Source organism: Struthio camelus, chromosome 2 (genome assembly GCF_040807025.1).
Source record: "Struthio camelus isolate bStrCam1 chromosome 2, bStrCam1.hap1, whole genome shotgun sequence".
In the NCBI taxonomy this organism is placed as follows: Eukaryota; Metazoa; Chordata; class Aves; order Struthioniformes; family Struthionidae; genus Struthio; species Struthio camelus.
In genome coordinates this window covers 106,088,580-106,114,938 of record NC_090943.1, presented here as the reverse complement: position 1 = coordinate 106,114,938, position 26,359 = coordinate 106,088,580, and the positions used below count along the sequence as shown (strand labels likewise).

The window sequence follows — 26,359 nt, the reverse complement described above, 5'->3', positions numbered from 1 at the left end:
ATGTTTCAGGACACACACCAGCTAACACTGGCCTTGAACTGAGGAGTGCACGCTCTCTCTCTCTCTTTATTCATCTTGTAGTTTCTGCCCTAAAAGCCATACAGCAGGTCAGCAACCTACTTATGCTCTGCAGTGTAAGTTCTGAAAACAGGCGTTGGAGAGCAGAAGTAGGAATAAGTGAGGGAGCAAGCACATTAATATGAGGAGAGGATGTAGAGGGAGGTGCAAAAAGGGAGGTGCAAATAGTTCTGTATTTCCAAAAGTATTCATTGCTTCACAGATGGCCACAGACTCTGACTGAGGAAACATCTTAATTCTTTCTTCTCTCAGGATTTCAGGTAGAGTGAATATCCACATCAAAATGACTAGCTTTATTTTGAAAGTTTTAAAAATTCATATAAGTCCTTTGGAAATGAGCAGTTTAATGATGGTATAAATAGCATGCAGGGGAAGAAAGCGTTCATTATTTATTCAGTATAAAAGCTAGTCCTTGGGAAAACAGTGTGCCAAGGCACAGTGATCAGAACGCAAGCCCAGGCTGGGCAAGATTTGAACAGCCCGAGAGGGCTCAAAGTTTCAACTCTTAACTGTAGGAAGGGTGCTTTAATCACCAGGCTACCAGTTGACTTAGGATCAGAGGACTAACTATAGATTGTAGGAGAGAGCAATTTCCACCTCCTCCTGTTGATGCTGAAACTGAATGCACAAGAGAGCATGACTCTGGAGTGCAGTGTTTTGGACAGTCAGCATCAGGTAAATTGGTTCAAGTTTCTGCTTTATTTAATATCAAATGACTACTGGATAAGGCATCTAGACTTTTCCTTTCCTGGATGAGTGATGTGGCCAGTAGACTGGAGAACCTCACGCACGTGTGCACTCAAATTCTCAACCCTGAGAAATGTTTGATTTCTGCATGCAGATTCGATTCGGGTACTCTCTGGGAATAACAGAGATGCTGGTTTGAAATTCTTCAGATAAAAACATCCAGCTCCACCCTGTTCCTTCTGGGCAGCCCCAAGGCTGCTAGGGAATTTCTAACTGATCAGGTTCTCTAGGAACAAAGGCAAGAGACAGCTGGTTTACAGATCCAAAAACTGCTTAAGTATGAGCTATGCTGCAGGTCACTCACCTCTGAAGTGTTCCTGAAAATACTTCAAAGTAGCTTTTGAGTCCCTGGAAACTCTGAAATCAAAACTTGAGACCAGAGACTCCAGGTTTCTCTAAAACTGTGGCAGCTGAGTCTTGAGAACTGCAGTTTAAGATTTAAGCATGTAAATTGAGGGTGAAGAAGGATTTAGAAGTCCAGTTGCTTTTGGTGTTCTAACACTTAAAGACCTTCACCCGATGTAACCTTGCTTTGAATTTAGTACATGTTTTAGTACTTCTTATACCAGTAGACAGAAGACAATAGAAGCTTCAGAAATTGTCCAAGTACTTTTCAACAGTACTAAATTCACCAAAAATATGCTAGCGAGAAGCACAGTTCTGTTCTGAATCCCTGTACGAAAATCATTTCAATCCTGGCGTTTGGTTTTTGATTTGTTTTATTTCGGTCCTGTAAAAATATTTAGAAAAAGAAGCAGAAAGAATATGGGAAAACTGCAGGTTTAGATAAGCCAGCAAGTAACCACTGCTGTTACTGTTTAAAAGAATTCTGAGAGGCTGCATGTAAGATACAAGAGTTTACCTGAAAAAGAATTAACAAATCCAGTTACAGCTACCAAATGTGGGTCTACTTACACAAAGAACACACAAAAAACCAAAGTAGCCTTCAAGATACATGTGATGAATTCATCATGCTTCTTTCAGCAGAAAATAGAATAGTAAGGAGAATACAATGGTTGGAGAAAAAAAAAGCTCAAGGCATCACAGTGAGAAATGATTTTGACTTAGAATCAAAGAACAATTCTATGAAACTTAAGTAAATGTTTTTTTAAAATCAGTTTGGTCTGTGAAAACTTTTCTAGCTAAAATAGTGTGTATCTGACGAAGAATAAGTAGGAAAAAAAAAAGAGCTGAAACAAGAATATAAACTTTGAGGAATGATAGGGAAGGGAGAAATAATGCAGACCGTATTCGGCCTCTGTGCAGTATTTTGCCCATTACAGAGACACCACTACATTGTATTTCAGAGGGTGCAGGTAACCTCCCAGTAGCAATTTGGGGATGGGGAACTGTTTTTTTTTTTTTTCCCCACAAGTGAAGAAGAAAAGAGTCATTATCTCTCTCTGACATCAGTTTTTCTCAGGCTGTAACAATGGAGTCCCTCTCAGCAGCAACTGGCAGCTTCACTCTGGACCTTTACAAAAAGCTGAATGAAACTTCCAAGGGCAAAAACATTTTCTTTTCGCCTTGGAGTATTGCAACTGCTCTTGCCATGGTCTATCTAGGTGCAAAAGGCAACACTGCAACCCAGATGGCTGAGGTAAGCTCTGAAATTAGCAGTATATCACCTTACAGCTAGTTCCCACATAAATTGCATTATCCTTCTGCCTGTGCCTAAACAGAAAGGAACAACATGGGAGAAGAGTCATGCCATACTGTCAGGTACAGGAAATAACCCTCTTCCTGCTGTTTACAGCCCTACAGGTCACTGTTCTTTCATGTTATTCCCAATGATCCCCCTGCTCCACTACCACCCCTATATTTAGCTTACACTTATAAACCCCAGAGCAATGCAAGCAGTCTGCCAGAGAGAAGTTACTCTTGTCAAAGCCTACAGCAGATCTTGTTGAGAACTGTACCTTCTGTTTTAATTGCCCTTTGATCAGAATAATTCACCGGATGTAGGGCTCAAAAAGTGATAAAGGGACGACTTTATTAACAGAATTAGTATGGATCTCAGATACCCTAGATAAAGGGAAGACAGATAGTATCACTGCTTGCAGACCCCAGCTGGTTCTAGAAGCAGTATATCTATTTTCTCACACTATATACCAAGATTAGAAAGTTTTCCTGGATCCAAGCTTAGTTGCACAGGCCAGTACTGATACCTCTACTTGTGTTATAGCTGGCGCACAAATAAGATAATCCTCCCATGAATAATGGAGACAGACTAGTACTGAAAATGAGAGTTCCTTTATGCCCACTTTTGCAGAACTTTCCAGTTTTGTACTCTTTCAGAACACATGCATTTACCTAAAACACATTAAAAATTGTAGTTTTATATAAATATTCCAGTAGTAAACGTTCAAACAGCATTATGCTGTTTGCTGTGCTTGGTCATGATCTGAAAAAAAATGTCCATGCACCTAAGCATGGACTGACCATACATCTAAATAATTTCACTCTGGAACCATAACACTGATCTGTTGTTAGGCTGTAAATGTGACTAGAATCTGTATAATAACCATGCAGTTATAAAGCATAAATCAAGAGTAAGGTCTTGTCTTCAATAGCTGTAACAGACTGGTGACATGACTGGTACATTATTCTAAGCACGTAACCAATATAATTACAACACCTTGGCTCACATTTATCGTCAGAAAAACAAATTGTCTTTATGAACATTTATCATCTGCACAGGTTCTTCATTTTCATCAGATTGCAAGAGAAGAAGGTTCTTCTGAGGTGACAAGGCCTTCTCGAGGGAGACCAAAGAAAAGGAAGATGGTATTTTTTTGCAACAAAAGACTCAGAGAAACAAATCTCTGAGAACAAAAGCTCAACAATTACTGCTTTACCCTTAAAACATTTGCTTGCTTTCAGTCTACTTGTACGTCTTACTTCAGTAAGAACTATATATAGAAAGAGTGAACAAGTAGATACACTACAAAACTCATGAACTCTGACCTTCAAAGGCAGAACACAGGCACTAACTGACCCTAACGTTGTGTTACTTGGTTTTAGCTGGTCTGTGTCAATAATGAAGAAGTAACATGCTTAAGACCGCTCTTTCTCTTTTATCTGCTTTATTATTTTTTTTTGCAGCAACCCTTGCATTGACACCTGCTCAGCCTGACTCCAGTCCTACCAAAAAAGTCCCTCCCACCTTTCTCATGGATGAACCAAATTCCCCCTTAAGCTAACACATCCTGATTCACCACTGTCCATCAGCTCCCCAAAGACTTGTCACCTGGAGGAACTGCCCAGACGTTTTTCTTCAGATGAACTCCCTAAGCACCCAAAGGCTTGTAAACTCAAACAAGCCAGGTTTCTTTCACACAGAAACTTCAAGAAAGCTCAAAGAAACTACATCAGACAGACTAGAAATAAAAAGGCAGATTATATCATTCTCCCCCTGGATGGAGGGGGATGAATCTTGACAAATGATTCAAGATGAATCACTACTTCCACATGAACTTAGCAAGTCACTGGCTTTTAGGCAGAAGAGTCTGCCTAATCAGGTCCTTCAGACATTTCTCTCTTTTTATCTCTGAAGTCTGTTCCTTGTTCCTCTCAGCTCACTCTTTCCAACCTCACATGAACTACAAGCTCCCAGCTATTCTTCATGCCTTCTCCTTCCTGCCATACCCTTCCATGTCTGGTACCCTTAGCCTCTTCTGAGCTCATTCTGTTGCTTCCCAGGTAAGACACAAATTCCCTCCTACTTTGAAAGAAGTCCACCTGACCGGATTAATCTTCCTAGAGGGATATAACTTACAGGCAGAATAAGCAAAATCAAGCATATCATCTATCACAATTGCTTTATTCTAAATCCCAGGTGCCCCTAGCCTCAGCTCTCTCAAATCAGGACCTCTCCCATCCACTTGCAAAACCCAGCCTCTGCAATCCTGCATCCTCTGACTACCAAATTCTTTTCTGCATGGCCTTACCAGCAGCCCACTCCTTAGTATGAGTGAGAAACGATCAGAAGAAGGAATGCTGCCTGACCAACCTTAGGACAAGTCACTGTAAGTCAGCAGCACGTTTTCTCAGTGTCTCACAGGTGCAGCACAGTACACGTCACGGAGTAGGAGACTGCACCCGCATAGCTAGTGGGGAACAGCTGACAGATGGTAGCTTATTCCTCTGTCAGTGAGGCAACAGTTGGCAACGGCTGGCAATTAAACCCCCTAAAACCATCAGCATGTTCATCCAGGACAAGTTCCCTCCAAAATCCAAACAGCAACAGCAAAATTCATGTGAGACAGAGAAAATCTGAATAGCTGGAAGTCTATGCCCTGGTATTAGTGATTTGTCAGAAATGGGCATCTCCTCAAAAGCTGCAAGACTGTCTCAGCGGATCCTTGTGAAACTGAAAATTAAGCCTGATCATGAATGAAATGACAAGTTCCAACTTTCTGGGTGCACCATCAGCTGATGTCCCCAAAGGCCTCCGCAGCACTGCAAAAACAGAACATCTCTTCACAAAGAGAAAACTGTTTTGTCCAGTTATACATAGTGCCGCAAATGTGCAACATACTAAAAAAGAGCTCCATTTTAATTACAATAACCTAAGACATTTTAAATAATTCCAAAAGTTCATTACTTTAGACAGAAAAACTATTTTCCCATATTAATTGCTGTCTCTTCAAAGGATCCTGAGCGCAAACAAGCTAAAGACATCCACTCTGGATTCAAAGAGCTCCTGGCTGCCATCAACAAACCCAGAAACACCTATTTGCTGAGAAGTGCCAACCGACTGTATGAGGAAATGACCTACCCATTACTGCCTGTGAGTTCAACATTTTTACTTAAGCATATTTTGAGATAAAGAGAGATTATCAAAAGAGCTGTCAAAATTTTCCAAATGATAGCACTGTGGTTTTAGTGAGAACATTCGGACAGCCATCCTGAGCTATCCTTACACAGACAACAGGTCCATCTGTCCCCAACAGCAGGCAATAGCAGACGTTTAGAAAGCATATGGGAATAAGGCACATTGCATAGTGACGCTTCTCCAGAATCTGCTCTGGTCACCAAGTGATTTTTAACTCAGTGACTTCCTGTGCCAGAAGAAGATCTATATTATAAATACAAATAAATAGATAGATAAATAAATAAATAAATAAATAAAATATATATAAATTATATAAATATTATATAATTATATAAATTAAATATAATTATATATAATTATGTATTATATATAATTATATAAATATTATATAAATATATATAAATATTGCTTTATTTAATAGCTCTTCATGAGCTTTTCTTCTGTGAATTTTGCTGGCTTGACTTCTAGATTTACTGCAGCCTTTAGCACCCAAGAGTTCCTGAGCTGAACAAACTGTACAAAGCTCCTGTTTCTCTTGAACCTGCCACCTGCTGGCATCATTATTGGTTCATTTTTCCTCTAATGGAAGCTTCTCCATTTTTGTGCTCATCCTTGTCCCCTTGTCCTTGATAAAGATGTCTCTTTATCTTTTATACTCTATCATTGCTGAGATGGGGAGACCAGAGCTGCACAAGAATTCAAACTATGGGAGCACAGAGCTTTGCAGAGTGGAATACTGATACTGTCTCTTGTGTTCCCTATTTCTTTACTTACAATGTCTAAAACTAGATTTGCATTTTTTTTCATGCAACTGTCTATTATAGTTTCAAGATCTCATTCCTAAACACTAATATACCCTATATACATTCACCCTTTTATGGGATCATTTATAAATGTTGTAATATTTGTATTTCATTATAAATATTTATATTTCTATTTTATAGTCTGAATATTGTAGCACAGATTCCAGCAGAGATCCTTGTGCACCTTCAGTGGTAATGTCACTTCGCTGTGAACACTATTTCCTCCTATCTGTGGTTTCCAGTCTTTTAAACAAATGAGCACTTTTTCCATAGTCCCATGGATGCTTAGCTTCTTCAAAAACCTTTGGTGAGCGGTCTTACCAAATGCCTTTTGGTAATCTAGATACACTGCATTGGCTGAACCCATATGCTTCCTGACACTTTTTAAAAAATTCCAACAGATTGGTGATGTAAGACTGCCTATTATAAAAGTGCTGCTGAACCCCCTCCAATATGCCATGTTGATCCACAGGCCCTCTAAACCTGTTCTATTCGTTTGCTCAGTAAACTTATAAGTCTGTAATTCCCTGTGTCTTTGAAATCTTTTTTAAAAATGTCATCATACAAATCACCTTCCAGTTTCCTGGAAGGTGGTTATAACCGAGACAGTACCATTCTTTCATCTTTGAGTTCATTTAGATCTCCAGAGTGATTACTAATTAGTCCTGGCAAATGCTTATGCTCATTTCCTCCATAATCTCTTGTATGCATCTCTGAGACCGATCTAGAGAATTTCCCACCGAGAACCTCTATGAACTCTTTCACAGAAGACAGTAATGCAAAATTTAATTCAACTTTTTTCCGATAACTTTATCTTACATCACATTCTTTTTATACCTGACCCTCTATTGTCCTCACAAACTCTTTGCAGCTTCATTGACTCTAATCCAATCTAAATACCTTGTTTCAACTTTATATTAGACTATTCTTTTCTCTTGTACAGGACTCTACCTCAAAAAAACAGAAAAAAGTACTCTGACATTATCAAAAGGATCATTTTGAGAAATCCAAAACAAACTTTTGAGGAATGTTTGTGTCATGAGATATTTCAAAATTACAGTTTTGCATTTTGAATTTCTAACACACAAAACTTTGAAGTATCAGTCTCCATAAGGCACAAATTCTGAATTTTGTTCAGTCCTTACTTCATATTTATACTTCATATTTAGCATAGAATATATAAGACCTTAAGTGCAGTTTAATTCCAAATGAATTTTATCTTTTTCAATTATGTATTAGTAGATTGTATAATCTGATGAAGTGATCCTTTCTACCATTTTTGTAACCTAAATTTCAATAAATAAGCACACATTTTCCAATTCTATCTTTCAGAAATTCTTACAGCTCGTTACAAGGTATTATAAAGCAAAGCCACAAGTGGTAAACTTCAAGACAGATGCAGAACAAGCCAGAAAGCAGATCAATTCCTGGGTTGAAAATGAAACTGAGAGTAAGTTAAGTAGCACTCTGATGGCTTTTTTCTTCTCTCACTTCCACATCATTTGCTTTTCTACATATATTGCTTTTGCAGCCTCGGATTCATAATAGAGGGAAACTCAGGGGACCTGATGAGCAAAGTGCAGTTAAATAGCTTGAAGAACGCCTCCTTCCAAGCCTAACTTCTGCTCCTTACAAGGTCCTTCCATCAATTCTTCATGTCATGGCCTCTACTGAATTATTTCTGTTCAGAGGGAAGTAGAAGTAGATACGGAATGGCTCCACACTGATTAACGAGGGTTTTACTTCCATGTTCACCAGCTACTTGCAATCACTTTCACAGAACTTGCAATCAATTCCAACGCACCCACTTTATCCACTTTCCAGTGCATCCTCTACTACCAAAATTGCTATAAATTAAAAAATTTAAAACCAATTCTAAAAATACCTCAAAGGCCATTTTGAGAAAAGCATACAGGAAGACAAATCTCCCAAGTGCAAACACTTTTGCTGGCTAATGAGGCACAATCAAAATTGTCCAGTTACATGTCACAAAAATCCTATTTGTCTGATTTTGAAGGAAAAATTCAGGACCTGCTGCCTACAGGATCTCTTGATTCTAACACTGTATTGGTCTTGGTAAATGCCGTTTATTTCAAAGGAAACTGGGAAAACAAATTTATGGAGGAAAATACTTCTGAAAGACTCTTCAGATTGAGCAAGGTAAATTCCTTCAAATTGTTTATCAAGGAAGAGCAAGAAGCTTCCAAATGTTTCATCCACATTTCATATGCCATTGCAACACTAGTGGTAGCTGGACACACAGCATAAACTCAACTAGAACAGCAATTGTGAAAATAAGACAGCATTATCTTATTTATGTGAATATATGACAACAGGATTTTAACTTTACCATTAACTCTTTGATACTAAAATACTTGAAAACACCCTGGTTAAGTAGCTTAAGGACAAAATTTCTGTAAAAGAACAAATTCCCATTTTCAAAAGTGACTAAGTTGCTTTTGAGAGCGCTGCTTAGGCACCTGAGTCTCTTTTATGCTTCTGAGGCACTCATTCCATAATCTGAGCTCAAGCAAACTGCACCAACTGTTCTTTCCCAACGTAGTCTTGGTGTTGTGTAAAACCTCAGATGGAATTTTCATTAGGGTTGGTCATTTTAGTCAGGTGCGTGAGGATGACGCATGCAGCGTACACTGAGGGCACATGACTGAGCTAACAGGATTTAAATCCACTGTGCACTAACAATACACAGTAGCTGACTGCATGCATTAGATTGTGTCAAAGGTAAGTAAAATGATTTCTCAACAGAAACATATATCTTGTTTGACATAGATTACAAGTACAAACACCTTTTGTATATCAGGGGACGTGAAGCACCTGGGCTGATACTGCAATTGTGCATCTGAAACCTACTGCATTACTTAGCAGTTTTAGGATCCATATGCTAAACAGTTCACAGATAGGGTTTAAATCACAGGTTTAACTGATAGCAAACCCCGTAATCAAACGAACCTTCACACTCAAATATAACAGTGAAAGGATATAGTGGACATATTAGTAAAAGCTCTGTGAACATATACAGCGTAGGAGTTTAAAAGACTATTAGGCAATCCAAGCCCATAAGAAAACCCTCAGTCACTGGAGGGAGTGGAAAAGCCAGCACAGGTCACAGAAAACATGGTTCAGAGACCAAGCAAGACAATCACTACTGCCTAGGAGTATAAATCATACAAAAGCATTGATGGCATACAGGGGAAGAAAGTCAACATTTTTCTCCTGACCAACACTCTCACTACCAAAAGAAACTTTGGGGGAAAAAATGAAACATACATAATGGTTATTTGCTTATCAAAGCTAACTCTTTTATTTTAGAATGAGAATTGTGTTACATGTGATTCAGTTAGCATGCGTATAGCCTATGTGTCTATGCTGCCTTTTTGTAAAAGATCTCAGTGACGTTGAAATCCCTGTAGACTCAATACTGCCCGAAGGAAAGGGCACTGGAATAGCCTGCAGATGATGCTGCGTCTTTTGTTTACAAATTGTTGCTGTCAGTTCAGTCAAACACGTAATCTTTGTCATTCTTTTTAAGGCATGAAGTAGTGCTATTTGTTTAATTGTTTATATTTGAACTGTTTCACAGACCAAGACTAAACCAGTACAGATGATGTTTCTGAGAGGGACATTTTTGATGCTGCATGTAACAACCTTAAAATTCAAAATCATTGAGCTGCCATATGTGAAAAATGAACTCAGCATGTTCGTTCTCCTACCAGATGACATCAGTGATAACACTACTGGTCTGGAGCTGGTAAAACTGACCTACTGTTGCATCATATACAACATTAAGAGACAGTAACAAACATAGACAGAAAGAATGAGGAAGCACAAGCTTCAAAATCATGGGTGAAGCAGTTTTGATGCGCGCATACTTTGTCAACTATACTACCACAACTTCTTAGCCTAGAATTCAGAGCATTTGGTAATGATGAAAACATAATATTCTACTTGGAGGTATACCTAAAAAAACAGTCCGAACTGCTGTCTTAGCCTAATTTGTGTCCTCTTTTCTATGGCCAGAGTAACACAACAAACAAAGCAGGGACCAAATCTGAATCCCCAGCCCCTACAGTCAATCTTCTGAGAGCTGTATTAATTCATTTCTATGTCATCTGAAATCTAGATTTGCACCTGACGTTTTGGGGCGAGGTTTCTCAAACGTTGCTAACTACCCTGACCCAGAATGTGTACAAGGTCCACTCACGACCATGCCAAGATCAGTTTCAGAAGCTAAACGTATCAGGACAAATATCCTTTTGTTTGTACCTGAGATCCATGCATTCCACTTATTTACCACCTCTCTCCCATGTACAAACACATCGGGCTCCTGCTAATGTCGGTGAGTCACATTTTAAAAAAACAATACTCTTCATGCTAGAAACTACAATAAATTGTTCTGAGGCTTCGGGCCTATACTTCACCACCTTTAAGGAAATAAACAGAACCATGAGGCACTCAGAACTCTGCAGGACCCTGTCCTATGAACATAGAGCACATCCCAGCAGTACCCACAGCTGGAAGCTGAGCTTTGGTCTGTGCATGTCTTGTCTTTGTCCTTTTCATTCCAACTGTTTTCTTTCTCAACTCATTGTAGCTGGAAAGAGAGCTGACCTATGAGAAACTGGTTGAATGGACCAGACCAGTCCATATGATAAAAGCTGAAGTGGAACTGTACCTGCCCAAGTTGAAGCTGGAAGAGAATTATGACCTTAAGTCTACTTTGAGCAGCATGGGAATACGAGATGCTTTTAACCCAGCTCAGGCTGATTTCACAGGGATATCAATGAAGAAGGATCTTTTCATCTCAGAAGTTTTTCACAAAGCTTTTGTGGAGGTCAATGAGGAAGGTACTGAGGCAGCAGCTGCCACCGCAGGCGTCCTGGTGACGAGAACAAATGCAGCGACCGCAACGTTTAAAGCCGACCACCCTTTTCTCTTCTTCATCAGACATAACAAATCCCAAACCATCCTCTTCTTTGGCAGACTCTGCTCACCCTAGGCAGAGTTACTCCCTGCCCTGCAGAGCAGGGGATGCTTGCTTGCAAGCTGAGAGAATACCAAAGCCTGAAGCTCCCCCTGCAGCTGGGAGGGACACAGATCCGCTCCCCATCACACGGCACACCGCAGGGCCTGCAGCACAGCTTTGCCTGTCCTCCTCTCCTGCCCTGAGGGGACAATCCTCCACTGCAGCACCTGAGGGACTGCAAAATGCCTTGCATTGACAGGGTAGTCCTGGCTAGTATTTGGGTCAGGCCATCATCAGGCTTCCTTCCATAGCTCTCTCCCCTATCCCCTAACCCCTATGGCCATTTCTGTCCTTTCCTTTCACAGCAATATGCTAACAGAGGCCCTTCCTCACCCTCATGACTGGAGCCCACCATTCTACTACTTACTACTTACTTACTACTTACTACTACCCCACCTCAGGCCCAACTCCTGTTTAGTGCTTTATTAGCTTCGTGCATTACACCTACTGGCACACCTTCTAAGCCAGGGTGACAACCCTACAGCTACCGTGTCCTGCTTAAAAAGCCGTGATGCAAGACTGAATCAGCTCCGCATTTCACATCAATTAGCTTCACATTTATTTTTACAGATTCCTTTTATACAGATTATATATGGATGGATGCGTGTATGTATGCATATGCACTTCTATTAGGTCTATTTACCTCCCTCGGAGCCTCAAGCACACGCGGACAGCCCAGACCCGTGAGGCTCCGCCATGGCAGAAGCCTCCAGGTGGCCCCAGCCTCCAGCTAGCAACAGCTCGTCCGTGTTCGCCACAAAACCCCTTCAAAACGAATAAATAAACAGACAGATAGATAAATACAATCCCTCGCGCCCTGCTGCTTTTTCCAGACAGCTCTGCCAGGGAGCCGGGGGGGAGGGCTGAGGTGGCTAACTACCTCCGGCGGCGAGGCCAGGCCAGGCCGGCCGAGGCAGGACGCTGGGGGCTGCGGCGCCCCGCGGCGGTTAACGGCCGTTCTGCCGCCCCAGGCCGGGGCGCGGCTGCGGCAGCCTCGCCTGACGGGCAGGCCCGGCTCCGGCTCCGGCTGCGGCACCGCTCCGCGTCGGTGGGCGGCCCCGGGCTCCGCCAGGCTTCCGGGGGAAGGAAGGGAGGGAAGGAGACAGACAGGGAGGCAGGGACGGAGGGCCCCGCCGCCCGGAGCAGGGGAGCGCGGCGCCCGGCAGGGTGAGTGTGGGCAGCGGCTCCGCCGGTCTGAAATTTTCGCCTTCCTCGGGAAGCTGCGTTTGGTTTGGAGAGAGCCGAGGCAGGGAGGGGTTTCTTTCTCTCTTTCTTTCTTTTTTTCATTTCTGTCCTGCAGTTGTTTCTTTTTCCAGCTGGCGTTGCACTGGAGGCGTAGGGAACGCTTTTCTGCGCTTCCTGCGTCACTCCTTCCTGCATTACGAATAAATCTGAATATTACCGTGTTTATTGTGCTGTCCCCTATCTAATTCCAGCATGGGGGCCGAGGAGGGCCCTTTTTCTCCAGCCTACCCCCTGAGGGGCACCTCACCCTGAGGACATGGCTGCTTGGGCTGGCCTTGCTGGGAAAGAGGCACGTCTGCCTCAAGCCTCCTGCCTTCTCCCCCAGCCCTGAAAATCGCAGGGAGCAAGAGGTAGCGATGGTGGGGAATAGCAGAGTGCCATCCTCCCCAGTTGCACACCAGCTCTTCCTGGAGAGACGCCATGTGGGACGCCGCGGCTGTCGGGTTACCTGTCGGCTGCTGGCTGCGAGGGCCGGAGGCACCTGAATCCGCAGCCTGATGCCGTTCAGCACAGGAAAGGAGTTGTAGGTGCTCAGGAAGATGGGTGAAGCCAGGGTGGTCGTCAGTGATCTAATTCTGTAAATGTTTGGTTCCTATCGCACCTAACTTCAAATTCTAAACAAAGCTCCTCTCCTTCGGAGAAGTTCGTTTAGTGCTAAGTGACTGCAGGCCGAGGAGGCCTGCACAGCAGACCCTTAGGACACTGCTTTCCCTGTGGAGTCAGATGCTACCAGCAGATCATCAGCATGTGTCTCCCCTCCGGCTGTGTTGAAATGGTGGGACCTGGGGCTCTTCTGAGGCAACGGAGTTATGGTGGGGAGACATCCATGCGTGCCAGCTGCTAATCCACATCACAGTTTCTCAGGGAGGCGTATTGGGGGGTGTGGGTCAGAGGAGAGCTGCAGGTTGTTCTGGCCTGATCCTTCCATGGCGAAACCAATAACTGGAGAGATGTCACAGCATATATCCTCTATTTAATCTAGATATAGCCTTTGGAAGGTCCTGTTTTTTCAGAACAGCCTTTCTCTCCATAAAGTCTGTTCTAAAGCATAAGTGTCCACTGCTAAGAATATATGCATCAAATTAATAGTGATATGAGCACGCAGGGTCAGGTCATCCAGAAACGTCTGCTCAAGTGCCTTGCCAGTGACCTGCAGAGCCCCCAGAGAAACGGGAGTGAGGAACAAGATGCTGCAGGCCGAATAGTTTATCTTGCCTCTTGTTCGCAGCTTTACCTCTGATCTCCAAGGGTATTGTGTCAAAAAATGTAAAATCAACTGACAAATATGGGCATATATTACAGGGGAAGTGGGTTGTTGTTCCAAAAAAATGTGGTCATTCTGCATCTTCTCCATAACCACTTTGAGGATTAAGGTGTCAATAGTTACGTTAATATTACTGAGTTGCAGAGAAAATGGGGATTCCCACTCCTATTCTTGTGTCTCAGTTGTTGAAATGTTACATACAGTTTGGTTAAATGCACTGATTGTCACGCAGACAAAAACTAAGTCGTGCCCTTTGTTCTATAAATTCTTATTTGTCATGGAGGCCCTACAAAAACTTCCTAAATAATACTTCTCAGTGCTCTCACTAATGCTGTGTTGTCAGTCAAAAGTCCTTATTGCTAGTGGCCTGACAGGGATCAGGACAGTAGGAAAATTCTGCTGTTCAGGATAGCTACAGTGAAACTGAAAACGCTAACTGCCTCCTGGTTATGCTGAACAGTACTGTGTTGTTCTAGACAGAACTGGAGGATTGTTTCCATCTAAGTTTTCTTTTTTGGAGTTCTAGGAGAAGAGAAACGTAAGTTGTTGCCTGTATAGTCTATAGCAAAGCTGTTAGCAAGAATTTTTCATAGGTGGAAAATCACGCATGCAAAAACTTGTTCTTTCCACCCATTTGTTTGAGATAATGTGTCAGTACTATGAATTAGGTGTTAGGTTTGTATTTTGTAGCACGAGGCACTGCCCTAAGGAAGAAAAAAACATAGAAACCTTCACTGTTGACTGACATCTTAAGAGTGTTTGGTGATACATGAGCATTTAAGTCAACATTTTAACGTGTATAGCTCCAGTTATAGGCGTGTGGTCTGTAACCTCGCGTTAGCCACCTACCCAGCTGATGTATGTAGAGTATGACAGTCTTTGAGTTAGGCATATTGAAGCATGCATGTACCATAACGTTCTGTCTTTTGTGGTGCATGTTTCTGTGTTGTAGGCAATAAAATGCAACTTGAAACGGACTTTGATTTCTCTCTTTTTACTGCAACAGGAAATTAGAATAATCTGGTTGCCAGGATGACTAAACAATAACCTTTTTCTTTTTTTAATCTTATAGATCGGTGCATTCTGCTGACTTCTGCCAGACACACTGTTAGATATAAAACACAGTCTGCATACTTAAAAGTAAGCTAAAGATAATACTGAAGATAAACAGACTTAGAGAAGGTAAGAATTTATAGTTCTGCCATTCTGACGCTTAACTTCTGGCTCCTGTTTTCCTCTAATGGCAAATAATCGTCCTACAGAAGTCAGAGGAAACTTTTTTTATTTAAACAGACTCTAAACAAAATATGCACTGCTATATATGATCACCTCAAAAGATGTAATAAATTTACCCACTGAAAAGCCTAATGAGACCAATGGGAACTGCTATCTCTGTTACAAGTATGGTACTGCAATACAGAAACAAAGAGAAAATCCATTAAAAAACCCCTTAAGTGCCTAATATAGTATTCAAGATGTTTGTTTCACCAAATCGGTTTTTCCCAGGGACGAGATAATTTTCCAGCCTAATCATGACATAGACTGCATAGTTTACACTGGGAAATATAAAGACAAAAATAATTTGAAGTGAAGTAAATTTGAGGCATTGTTGCTTTGTATTTTATCTCCCAGGTTCTGAACCATGGATAGCCTCAATGCAGCAAATACCACTTTTGCACTCAGCCTCTTAAGAAAGCTATGTGAAAACAACAGCACGCAGAACCTATTCTTTTCTCCTTTCAGTATTTCTTCTGCTCTGTCTATGATTTTACTGGGTTCGAAAGGTAACACTGAAGTCCAGATAGCAAAGGTATGTCTAAATCAAGTGTATCAAATTTGACATGAACATATGAACCACAAATCTGTCTTACCGAGTCTGTGACCTGCACTTATGCTAAATTGTCACCATCATTTTGGCCTCAGTGAGCGGAGGTCTTCTTTAGTACGTACTTAGGCAGTACCTTTTATTTTTTAATTACTATCTGTTTGTGTAGGAGGAGCTTTCTTCAGTATGCAATTAAGAGGTTCTTGGTGGTTGTTTTATTTTGTTTGTTTTGTATGTGAGACAGAGGTCTTCCTTTTGAATCTTAGTAAGAGATACTGGAGTGGGGCGGCAGGGGTAGGTTTTGTGTTTGTGTAGCTAGAGATGGATCTCCAGCTACAAAAAATATTTTATTCCACTGTCTTCCTTGGGAATAATATCAGACTACATTTTGAAAATATAGCCAGGCACCTTTGAAAAAATAAAAAATCACCCTGTAAATGTGTCATGTCCGACACCCCAAAATTTGAAGAAATCAAGAAAAAATCACCAGTCACTTGTTTAGTATTTGCCTCTGTTTTCACAAACCCGAATTTTAACGTGTGAGCACTTGCAACATCTGGAAGAAAGAAGTGGTATAGGGCTAAAAGCACAGCTCTGAAGTCCCAGTGGGTACCTGAACAAAGATGCAGAACAGGGCAAAGCTGGATGGTCAATGAAAAGTAAAATTTATCATATAAGTATGTAAGCAAGTTACCAAAAGTAGAGTTAGTGAGTGCAATGAACAGTGTGCCAGTGGTTTATCAGTAGGATCTGCCCACGTGCACACTCAAACCCCTCAGTAACTGCAGTACGGCTTATCCCACGTTCACTGAGGGACTACTCAGCTCCCCCTTCTTAGCATGAAGAGCTTTCCCCTAGATCGTAATTTGGAGTAGATCATTTTTACATTTACATTTGTAGCAATGGTAGCAGTGATCATGAAGAATGAGATGGGAGCTGAGACGTTGTTTTGATGGGGGTTTAACTCCTTGCCTCTGTTAACACTAGTCACAGTAGCCTATTTTTTCCTCTTATCATTTGAAGGGCTAGATCCATCCTTGTTTCCATCTAAGGTATTGAATAAAATCCTTTGATGCTACTACAAACAATATGAAATCATCTGAAGTTCTATTTGGTTTTTAAATTAAGGTTTTCTGGTTTCTGGGTATTAAAACAGTTCTGCTAGGTTTTCTAGGGTGGGGATTATAAACCCCTAGTTCTGCAGCAAAAACCGTATGCAGCATTAAGGAAAAGGCAAGATGGGTCTAAACTTAGAATTCTCAAGAGGCTGGATGGATTTCTTAGGCAGGTATTGCTTAGATTTAACTTGTCCTTTGTTCACAAAGCATCGTTCTCTGCATTGTGATCTTAAAGCATTATATGTATTAGTGGGCAGGAACATTCACTTGTTTTCTGATAGTGTCTTGTTCAAAATGTGCACTGCACAGTTCTCGAATGTTGTGGTATTCATATCATGACATTCTTTTGCAACAATTACAATTTATTTTACTTTAACCAACCATCTGAGTTGGTTAAAGTATGTCACCTTATTACGCGTCACTTTATTTGAATCTTGCATATGAATATAAGGATTCTCATTAAATATTTAGGATTGATATGCAGCTAAGAAAATCCGCTCTACTCTATTGGTGTCAATCTAGAATAACTCCTTGGACTTCTGTGGAATCATTTCGGATTTAAATCTGTATAGAAGAAGCAGCACTAGGCTAGTAAAATGTTGATGCAGAAGTTGGATCAGGATAAGCCAAATACCCCAGATACTTATCTTGGTTGCTGCAGATTTCATTTCATTGAGCTGAGTGAAATAATCCTCTGAGAATTTCAAACGCTCGTTTATGCACACCCTTCTCATAAATCAAATCTTTAGACAAATATAAGTCTAATGTTTTCTTTGACTGCTAGGGCAGTCCAGTGTCGTGTAAGCAGTGAAACACTGCCTAAATTGTAGTTTGCACTCAGAGAAGCCTTCTCAGATTGTCATCATACACTAAAGTATTTCTTTCTTTCCTTCAATTTTAATATAACTCAAGTGGAGGCTCTAATATTAATGAGCAAGAATGCTGTATCTGTTTCAACATTCATTTATTTCATAAATGTTTTCATATAATGAAAATACCGCCCTTTCACGTAAAGATTTCAAGTCAAACAATAGGCATCTGTGCTTGTGAACATTTTCCTGGTAGAACTTATGCCAAGTGTTGTATTACTAGGTTCCTTAAATCATTTTACTGCTTCAATAAAATAGGGATGGGAGAGCACAATGATTAAGGCAATACAAAAAAAGGCCACTGACAGATAGATAGAATTGAACATGCACCTCATTTAGGAACAGAAATAACAGCAGAGTTCTGTTGTCATAGCTAATTGAAGGCATTACATAAAACGTTGCTTTCAGCTCTGAGAAATGGGCTGTAAAAAGGGCTATTGTTACCACAGAAGAAAATGAAAATTGCACATTGGTTGACATTTTTTTTAACTTACCCCAATAGCAAATACCACTTGCATATTTTTCTGTTTATGCAATTGACAGCATTTAATGCATGATCAGTCATTTTTCGTCTTGTGTGTGCCGCCCCTTTCTGCAAAATGAAAGAGGTGGATAAACATACATTTTGTTTTCATTTATATCTATGAAGGTGGCTGGATTTTATCCAAAGCAAGTATGGTGAATGATATTATTAAATTTATTTTATAAATACAGTAGTTCTTTATGCTGATAGTTTCATTACAGGTTCTCCAAAATTATATTTTTAATTGTATATCCCTAATGCCTAGGTAGATTGAGGGAAGCTATATACCGCTGACCCTTCTGCACCCTAACTTATTACTCATACAACATCTGACTCTGTATGCCTCATGTGTAACTTGCATGATAAGCTCCAGATGGGCAGCCTGATGAAAAATCTGCAGTCTGCCATGGCTTGCTCTGGGTATTCAAGTCAGTTTTTGATCTCAAAACTGGTAAAAAGAATTGTGCTCAAGCAAGTGTTTCAGAGAAGGCCTGAACTCTGCTGAGGATGTTTTTCTTGCTACAGGTGCTTTCTTTGAGCAAAGCTCAGGATGCTCACAATGGGTATCAGTCACTTCTTTCTGAAATTAACAGTCCAAATACCAAGTATGTGCTCAGAACTGCTAACCGGCTGTACGGAGAAAAGACTTTTGAGTTTCTTTCAGTAAGTAATCATTACATTTGCGGGGTTTTGAAGTATAAAATACTCGCTCCCATTCCCTTTGAGAGCAGAGAAAGGCATTGGAGTTTACTTCACAGGTTCTTTCTAAACTGAGACCTACGAACCCGAAAGACTGTACTCAAAAGGACAGTACGTGAATTTGGCTGAGAAGCTCTTGTTTGATAGCCCCATGATGGTGCAAAGCACTATAAAATCTGTCAGACTAAATCTTCATGAGCGACACGTTTTTTGGCTATGGGCCAACTATTTGACATCTCTCTCTCTTCACTTGATCATGTGTTAGTATGGGGAAAAAAAAGAGAATTGTTATTGCTGTCCAGCATAAGCAGTATTTTGTAGTTTGTCTTTTCTCTGTCATCCAGAGAACATAATGAAAGGGGTACGTGATTTTTAATATTTTCCTTATCAGAAGATATAAATAAGAATAATGGTTATTGTGTCATGCCTGTTCCTTTAGCCATTTCCCTAGAAATACACCTATGGGTTTAATTTTTATTTTTTGGGGAGTGATGAAATCGTGTAGGAGTTTATGTCTAAGAAGTCTTGTAATGTATTTTTCACTCTGATGCAGTCCTGTTACTCTTCCTAATTCACAGTCTTTTTGTGAAAAAATGCTGTTAATTAGCACCACTCAAGAGTTTCATTTCTCTGCTGGATTGGAATTGCGAAGATTAAACACTAAAACTTTACATCTGTATAATGAAGATCTAAATATATGAAATTGGAGAGAAGATACGCTTTTTCTCTATATGAAAAATCACTGTTTCACCTCTGAACTAAAAGAGTTTACAGTTAGTCTCGGAGTTTTAACAACTAAGTTTATGTAGAAACAGGTTTACAACATTGAATGTTCTCTGACTGCGGCCAAAAGAACCCCAAACATATAATCTCTCAATTCAGTTCTGTTTGACTCTCTAGCGCTGCACTAGCCAAACCAGTTGTTTGGCTTAGTTACCTAAAAATGGAAGACAGGTTGTAGTTTGCTTAGTTGATTTTTTAATAAGGTAATAGGAAGGTGTCAGACAAAACTTTAAAGGCGCTACTTGAAGCTGGGGGAAGAGAGGAGGCAGATTTTCTCAGTGTATTTTAAGGATTGTCTGTGACTGAACATGAGTAAAAAAAAATATATTGCTGAAATTCTGTTCTTAATGTTCGTGGTAGTCATTTACAGAATCCAGTGAGAAATTCTATCACGCTGGACTAGAACAAACTGACTTTGTGCATTCTTCAGAGGATTCCAGAAAAAGAATAAATGATTGGGTAGAAGAAAAGACTGAAGGTAAGTGTTCTGCAGAGCTTTGTCTTGCATTTGAAGGCAGTCAAGGCTTGGATAAACTGCTGTCTGAAGATAAAATATTTTTGTGTTTTTAAAAAATCCTTAGCTCTCACTATCAGACTGATATTATCTATCGCGTATCAATTACAGAGTAGATACTATAGTTTTAATAATTAGATATATGCCTAGCTGCTAAAATTTGTTTTCCTTCAAATGTATCTTAAAGGTAAAATTCAGAACCTATTGGCCGAGGGAATTATTAATTCAATGTCCAGACTTGTGTTGGTGAATGCCATCTATTTCAAAGGCAACTGGGAGAGCCAGTTCAACAAAGAGAAGACAGTGGAAAGGCCATTTAAAATTAACAAGGTATGATATGCTGCAATGCTGACAGTACAATGTTACAATGAACTCCAAAGAAATCGTATATTCACACGGGGTTACCATAGGTAGGTTGCGTGGACTTACTTCTAATATGAACATCCTCTTTGTTTATTTTTTGTTAAATGTTTCACATACTTTCAAAAAATTTTATTTTCAGAATTACGTATTTCTTTTATTCTGCTTCTTTTTTCTTACTACCCTTATTTTCTGTGTTTGAGAGAGGTAGTCCTATACCCAGTTACAGAATTTAAAACTTCTGAAGAGAACATTGCTAAATAAAGCTGTCACACTATTTATGAGAGTCCACAAGGTGCTGGCACAAGAAATAATTACAAATCATTATAAATCATGGCCTGTAGTACAACATGTCTGCGTACAGAACTCCCTCAGACCTGAAAATATTTACAAGGTCTGATCCTTTCTCTGTGTTGTTTTACACAGCTGAAAAGTGGGCACAGCAGTCACAATGCACAACTTCATCAAGGCTTTAAGGGCTGTCAGAGTCCAGTACTCTCTGACGACGATGTTTTAGATATTCCACGCATACGGAGTGTGCAATGTTTAATGTGCAAGTTTATTTTGAGGGAGTTTGATGTTACACGGCATTTTTGATTTAGCAGAGTGATAAAGCAATATTCTGAAATCACAATACAAGTGTATCCACTTAGCAAAATATAGCAATTGCAATATACGGTTCAATCAATACCAATGTGTTTGCCGTTACCGGTCTCTATAATATGCTCACTGTCACGACGCTGGGCATCCCCATTTGCCGGGAAGGAATACATGGGTTGAAGCCAGCTTAAGCCCGTTGCTCTCTCTGAAATTCCTTTGTTAGTTGTTGAGGTTTTATACTCTCTGTTGGACTGAGCCATGTGTACACTTCCCCCTTCTTGGTCTGGCAAATCTCAGGGAAACCTTCATATTCTTGTGAACAACTCAGGAAGAAACGTTTACATCAGGTCCAACTCATGGATTTGGCTGCTTATCTAAAACAAAGGTTACCCTCCAGTCCCCTTGGTGTTGAGATAAAGTCGGTTCTCTGTGCAACAGCAAGGATTAATGAGCTGCATCCTACACTGTCCTTGAGCTTCATGGGGTACCTTGCCCTCTGAGCCTTCTCCCATTGTAGGGGTTATTGGTCGGTCACAAGGGCTTACTTTCTTGTCGAAAATCTGGGATTACTAATTCTTTTCTCACATGAGTGGCAAGTCAAGAACGACTTCACAGAAGTCAGTGAACTTGACTATTTCAGCATAGAACTATTTCAGCATAAGAACAGGATTGTTCCTGTAGGCTGTACGCAGAAAGGAACTCTCTAACATGTTCAGCATCTTCTGAATGAAACAGCCTTCTTCAGTGAAAAGGCTTTTTCACTGCATTTCTACCATGGAACTGATGCAAATTAAGTGGGGATTAACCTCTTCTTCTTCAAAGACATCAGTACTAGTCTTTCTCTCTTTTGGAAGTACATCCATGTATTCTGGAAAACTTAGCCACTATGATCAGTAGGTCAGGGCTGCTTCTTGGAGATTACCCCAAACTCTGGGTATATTGCCAGATGTCATTGAAAAGAACTAGTAATGTGACTCCTTCATGAATTCACCTGCTTTAAACAAACACTGCAAAACTGAAACCATCATACCCACCTTAAACCATCCCTCCCTCAGTTGGGAAACACATACAAGAATGCCGAAAGGTACTAATACCACTTTTCAAATAGGGAATTTTATTGCTTACCCCATACTATATACTGCAGTACTTCAGAAACTACCAGACTGACTTGGTGCCTGGCATCTTGCCCTCTCACGGTTGAGATATACTTTGAAAAAGCTAGAAGAGTTGCAAAAGCATTTCTGGGATATTTTCTGTGAGCATTGTTTCAGTGGGCCTTACGTTACTTTTTCTTTTTTTTATAACTTATTGCTTGGTAATCTCATCAAGGTTATGGAGGTAAAAAAGCAGTGGAACCCTTAAATGAACTGGAGGAAAGCAGTGAAGTAAATAATAGTAACTGATGCTCCGTGCGAAAAAGGAAGACGACAGCGGAGAACAAAATTGAGAAGAAAAATCTCTCCCTTCCCTACTGTCCTTGTGGTTTTTAAGGACTCAGAATAGTGTGCTCACTTTTTTGGCATTTTTAGTGGCATGTTAAAATATTTTAATTCCTTTATATTATAGCATATAGAGCCACATAAAAATGAAAATATCTAAATTGAAATTATTTCGTATTCATACAAAGCAAGGAAGACAGGTTGTGCTTCTCAGCAGCTCTGTTACAAGGAATGCTAGCTCTTAGCATAAAAGCATGTTCTTGCCTCTTTACAGACATTTCACAGATACTTCCACGTTAACAATTTAAATTAACAAATTTAATTAACAAATTAAATCCCAAGGATCCTTACTTCTTATCTCTTGCTTTACTAAAAGCAGTGGCAAGGCTGTACCCCACAGTGTGTTCTAGTTCTCTGTACATTCAGATTTTAAAAAGCTCTGAGTAACTGGATGCCCATCTCTTATTTTAAGACCAGCACACTAGCTCGGTATTAACTGTTGGCATCACTTTATTTTTAGAATGAGAGCAAACCTGTGCAGATGATGTTCAATAAAGATAATTTTAACATGAGCTATATCGGGGACTTCCAGACCAAAATCCTTGAGCTCCCTTATGTCGATAATGAACTCAGCATGATCATCCTGCTCCCCGATGCCATCCAGGATGGATCCACTGGCCTGGAAAGTGTAAGTCGTTAAACTAAATGCAAAGATAGTTCGTATTGTGCCAGAGAAGAGTTTGATATTGCGTATAGACCTGCAAGTTCAATTCCAGATTTGTTGTGTCACTGGTACACAGTACTGGATGCAATGTCCTATACCTCCCAGTGCCCAAAGTGATTGGCATGCCTTGTGTCACTGCTGGTCAAGCTGTGTGCTGTCCCTTACCCGGAGAGAGACTCTGGAAGAAGGCTTAACCTTCAATGGGAGTAGGGTCAGCTGCAGTTAAGGTGAAGGCGTAGTGTGGTGCCCACCAAATGAGCAGGGGTTCTGGGACACTCTTAGGAAGTCTGTATAGGAAGTCCTTGACCCATATATGTTCCTTTCTCAACAGCTGCAAGGTTGTCTCTGGCCCACCACCTGGAAACAGGCTCACAGGAAGCTCTGGGGTCTCTTGTATTTTGAAGATAGCCAACCAAGGAATTCATTAATTAGTTTCTCCAACATTGGCTGCAAAGGGTATTGGGAGCAGACCTTTTCCTCAGGCTTTTTCAACCTGAAGGAGAGTCTTTTATTTAAGAGACAGAAGAGCTAGGTTCAGTTTCTTTGGGACTTTGAAAACAAGGATTAGTTCTCCTGCTTCTTGGTTTCCCATATGTAAAATAGAGTTGTTACAATCTAACATGTTTTATAAAGTAAACTTTACAAGGAAGGGACAGATCCTTTTTGTATCTGTCACAAACAGCATATGGGCCCCCGAAACTGGGGCCACAAGCTCTAGTACCAGGTAAAACTTGTACTTTTGGCTTGAGAGCCTCTCAATTTTGGGGAAAAAAATACATGCACACACTGTTTTAAATACATACAGTAATCACCACTTTTGGCTATGTAAATCTGCAACTGTCTTCTTATTTGAATGACATAACTTTTGGTTTTTGATGTTTTGGGTTTTTTTAGCTGGAAAGAGAACTTACATATGAGAAGCTGATGGAGTGGATTAATCCTGAGATGATGGACTACACAGAGGTGAAGGTGTCTTTACCCAGATTTAAACTGGAAGAAAATTATGACCTGAAACCTATTCTGAGCAGCATGGGAATGCCTGATGCGTTTGACTTGATGAAGGCAGACTTCTCCGGAATCTCGTCTGGCAACGAGCTGGTGCTCTCTGAAGTGGTTCACAAGTCCTTTGTAGAAGTCAATGAAGAAGGCACTGAAGCAGCAGCTGCCACGGCAGGAGTGATGATGCTGCGCTGTGCAATGATTGTTCCAGAATTTACTGCTGATCATCCGTTCCTCTTCTTCATCCGGCACAATAAAACTTCTAGCATTTTGTTCTGTGGCAGATTTTGCTCTCCCTAAAAAGAAGGCGTCTTGGCAGAAGAGCCACTATTACTCCAATAAGTTTATGTTCCTTTACAATAGGATTGCTCTTTTGCACTTACTGCTTTTTTTCAACAGTGCCTGAATCCACTTCTGTGGTCTTCATCTCAGGTTTGAATAGAATAACAGAGCCACTTAGAAATCTATAGCAACTGCCATTTAAAACAACCCTTTTATCCAGTGTGCTTAAATACAGTTTTCTCTAACTCCCTGAAGGCAAAAAAAAACAACCCACTTGCTCAGTGAATACTTCTGTGTGTGCTTGTGGTTGCTACTGCACTTCACTTTTTCTGACCACCAGACAGTGAGTCAGAGGGTGACATCTCATAGAAAAGGAAGAAATTAATTTCATTTCTGATTAAGTTGGAGCTCATTTCCCACCCTCACTCCCTTTTTCTTCCAATTCCAGTCAGTCTTTCTTTTTTTTTCCCCAGACAGGTCCATTTAATGTTGAATACATTCCCTGGAGATGAAGGGAGGGTTTGGCAGCCTGTAATGCATGTTACTAGGCATCCTAATTAGACAGATTTTATGGATGATGACCAGGCAAGTGCTTAGTCAAGAGGGGGAATAAAAGTACGACCCTGTAACAAATGTCTTTATGCATTTTCATAGGGCCAGGATCAAAGTTTTATCACCAGCTGGCACCAAGGTTTATTAGCTACTGTACATCAGAGTCCTCTCATGGTGTAGAACAGATATTTCTGTCATAATATAAAAAGTATTTCATGTAATAAAAAGCATGTGGGGCCTATGCAATATTTAAATGACAAACCTTTTTTTTTGGTAGCTCTATCTTTTTTCCTATTCATATTTTGTTAAATGTGCTTAGTAAATAATACCAAAGATATGGCTGAAATAAATGAATTTCCAAATACAGTGATTTGTTTTAGCTGTTTCTTTTCCTGAAATAATAAAAGAACTATGATTCAAAAGAATCATGAGTGCAGTGGGAATCCTATTTCTTTTCCATCTATAAATTGTGCAATTTTTTTTTCAGCTGTAGTGTGAAGAAAACTATTCTGGATGGATGGCATAGCTTCCCTGTAGATGGTTAAGAATTCATTGTTTAATGTGGAATTTCCTGAATACAGTAAAATCCAGGAATTTACTTGGATTGTCTTGAAGTTTGGAGTAGGCCTTATCCTAAAGAACCTGTAGAGCAAGGAGGTCCTAAGATAAGCATTGGTTTCTGGGCAGGATTCTAAGGCTGCATGTGTTTTTGTGCACAACTCCAAACCAAATCAGGGCTCCCTATCCAAATAGTGCTACATTGCCCTACTCTTAACTCATGACAGTGCACAGTAGTTCAGCTATCTCCTAGGGAAAGAAAATTGAAGCATTATTTTGGGGGGGGGAGGGGAACCTTAGCCAGCAGGATGCATGAGGATGCATGTCACATGCTTAAGCTAAACAGTTTGTCCTGCATGCTCAAAGACAGAATGGGCGAGATTGCATTTTACTAAACAGTAGCCTTTAAAGCAGAGTGGCTTTCTGGGTGCGATGCGTTCTGACTGGCCAAATCAAGCGGAGGTGAAGGAAAAAAAATCAAGTTAAAAAGAAAAAA

General features: G+C 40.4%; 1 protein-coding gene across 1 annotated transcript; it reads left to right on the top strand.

Moving 5' to 3' along the window:
* The first annotated feature begins 205 nt into the window (after positions 1–205).
* On the top strand, positions 206–25,675 carry LOC104146153 (uncharacterized). The gene is made up of 15 exons (XM_068933750.1): positions 206–338; positions 2,249–2,425; positions 3,526–3,612; positions 5,480–5,617; positions 7,798–7,915; positions 8,483–8,625; positions 10,067–10,234; positions 11,078–11,479; positions 12,946–13,104; positions 15,658–15,828; positions 18,879–19,016; positions 20,196–20,313; positions 20,537–20,679; positions 23,269–23,436; positions 24,367–25,675. Exons 2-15 carry the CDS (start codon positions 2,258–2,260, stop codon positions 24,769–24,771), a joined length of 2,526 nt encoding a protein of 841 aa, XP_068789851.1. The 5' UTR covers positions 206–338; positions 2,249–2,257; the 3' UTR covers positions 24,772–25,675.
* Positions 25,676–26,359: the final 684 nt, after the last annotated feature.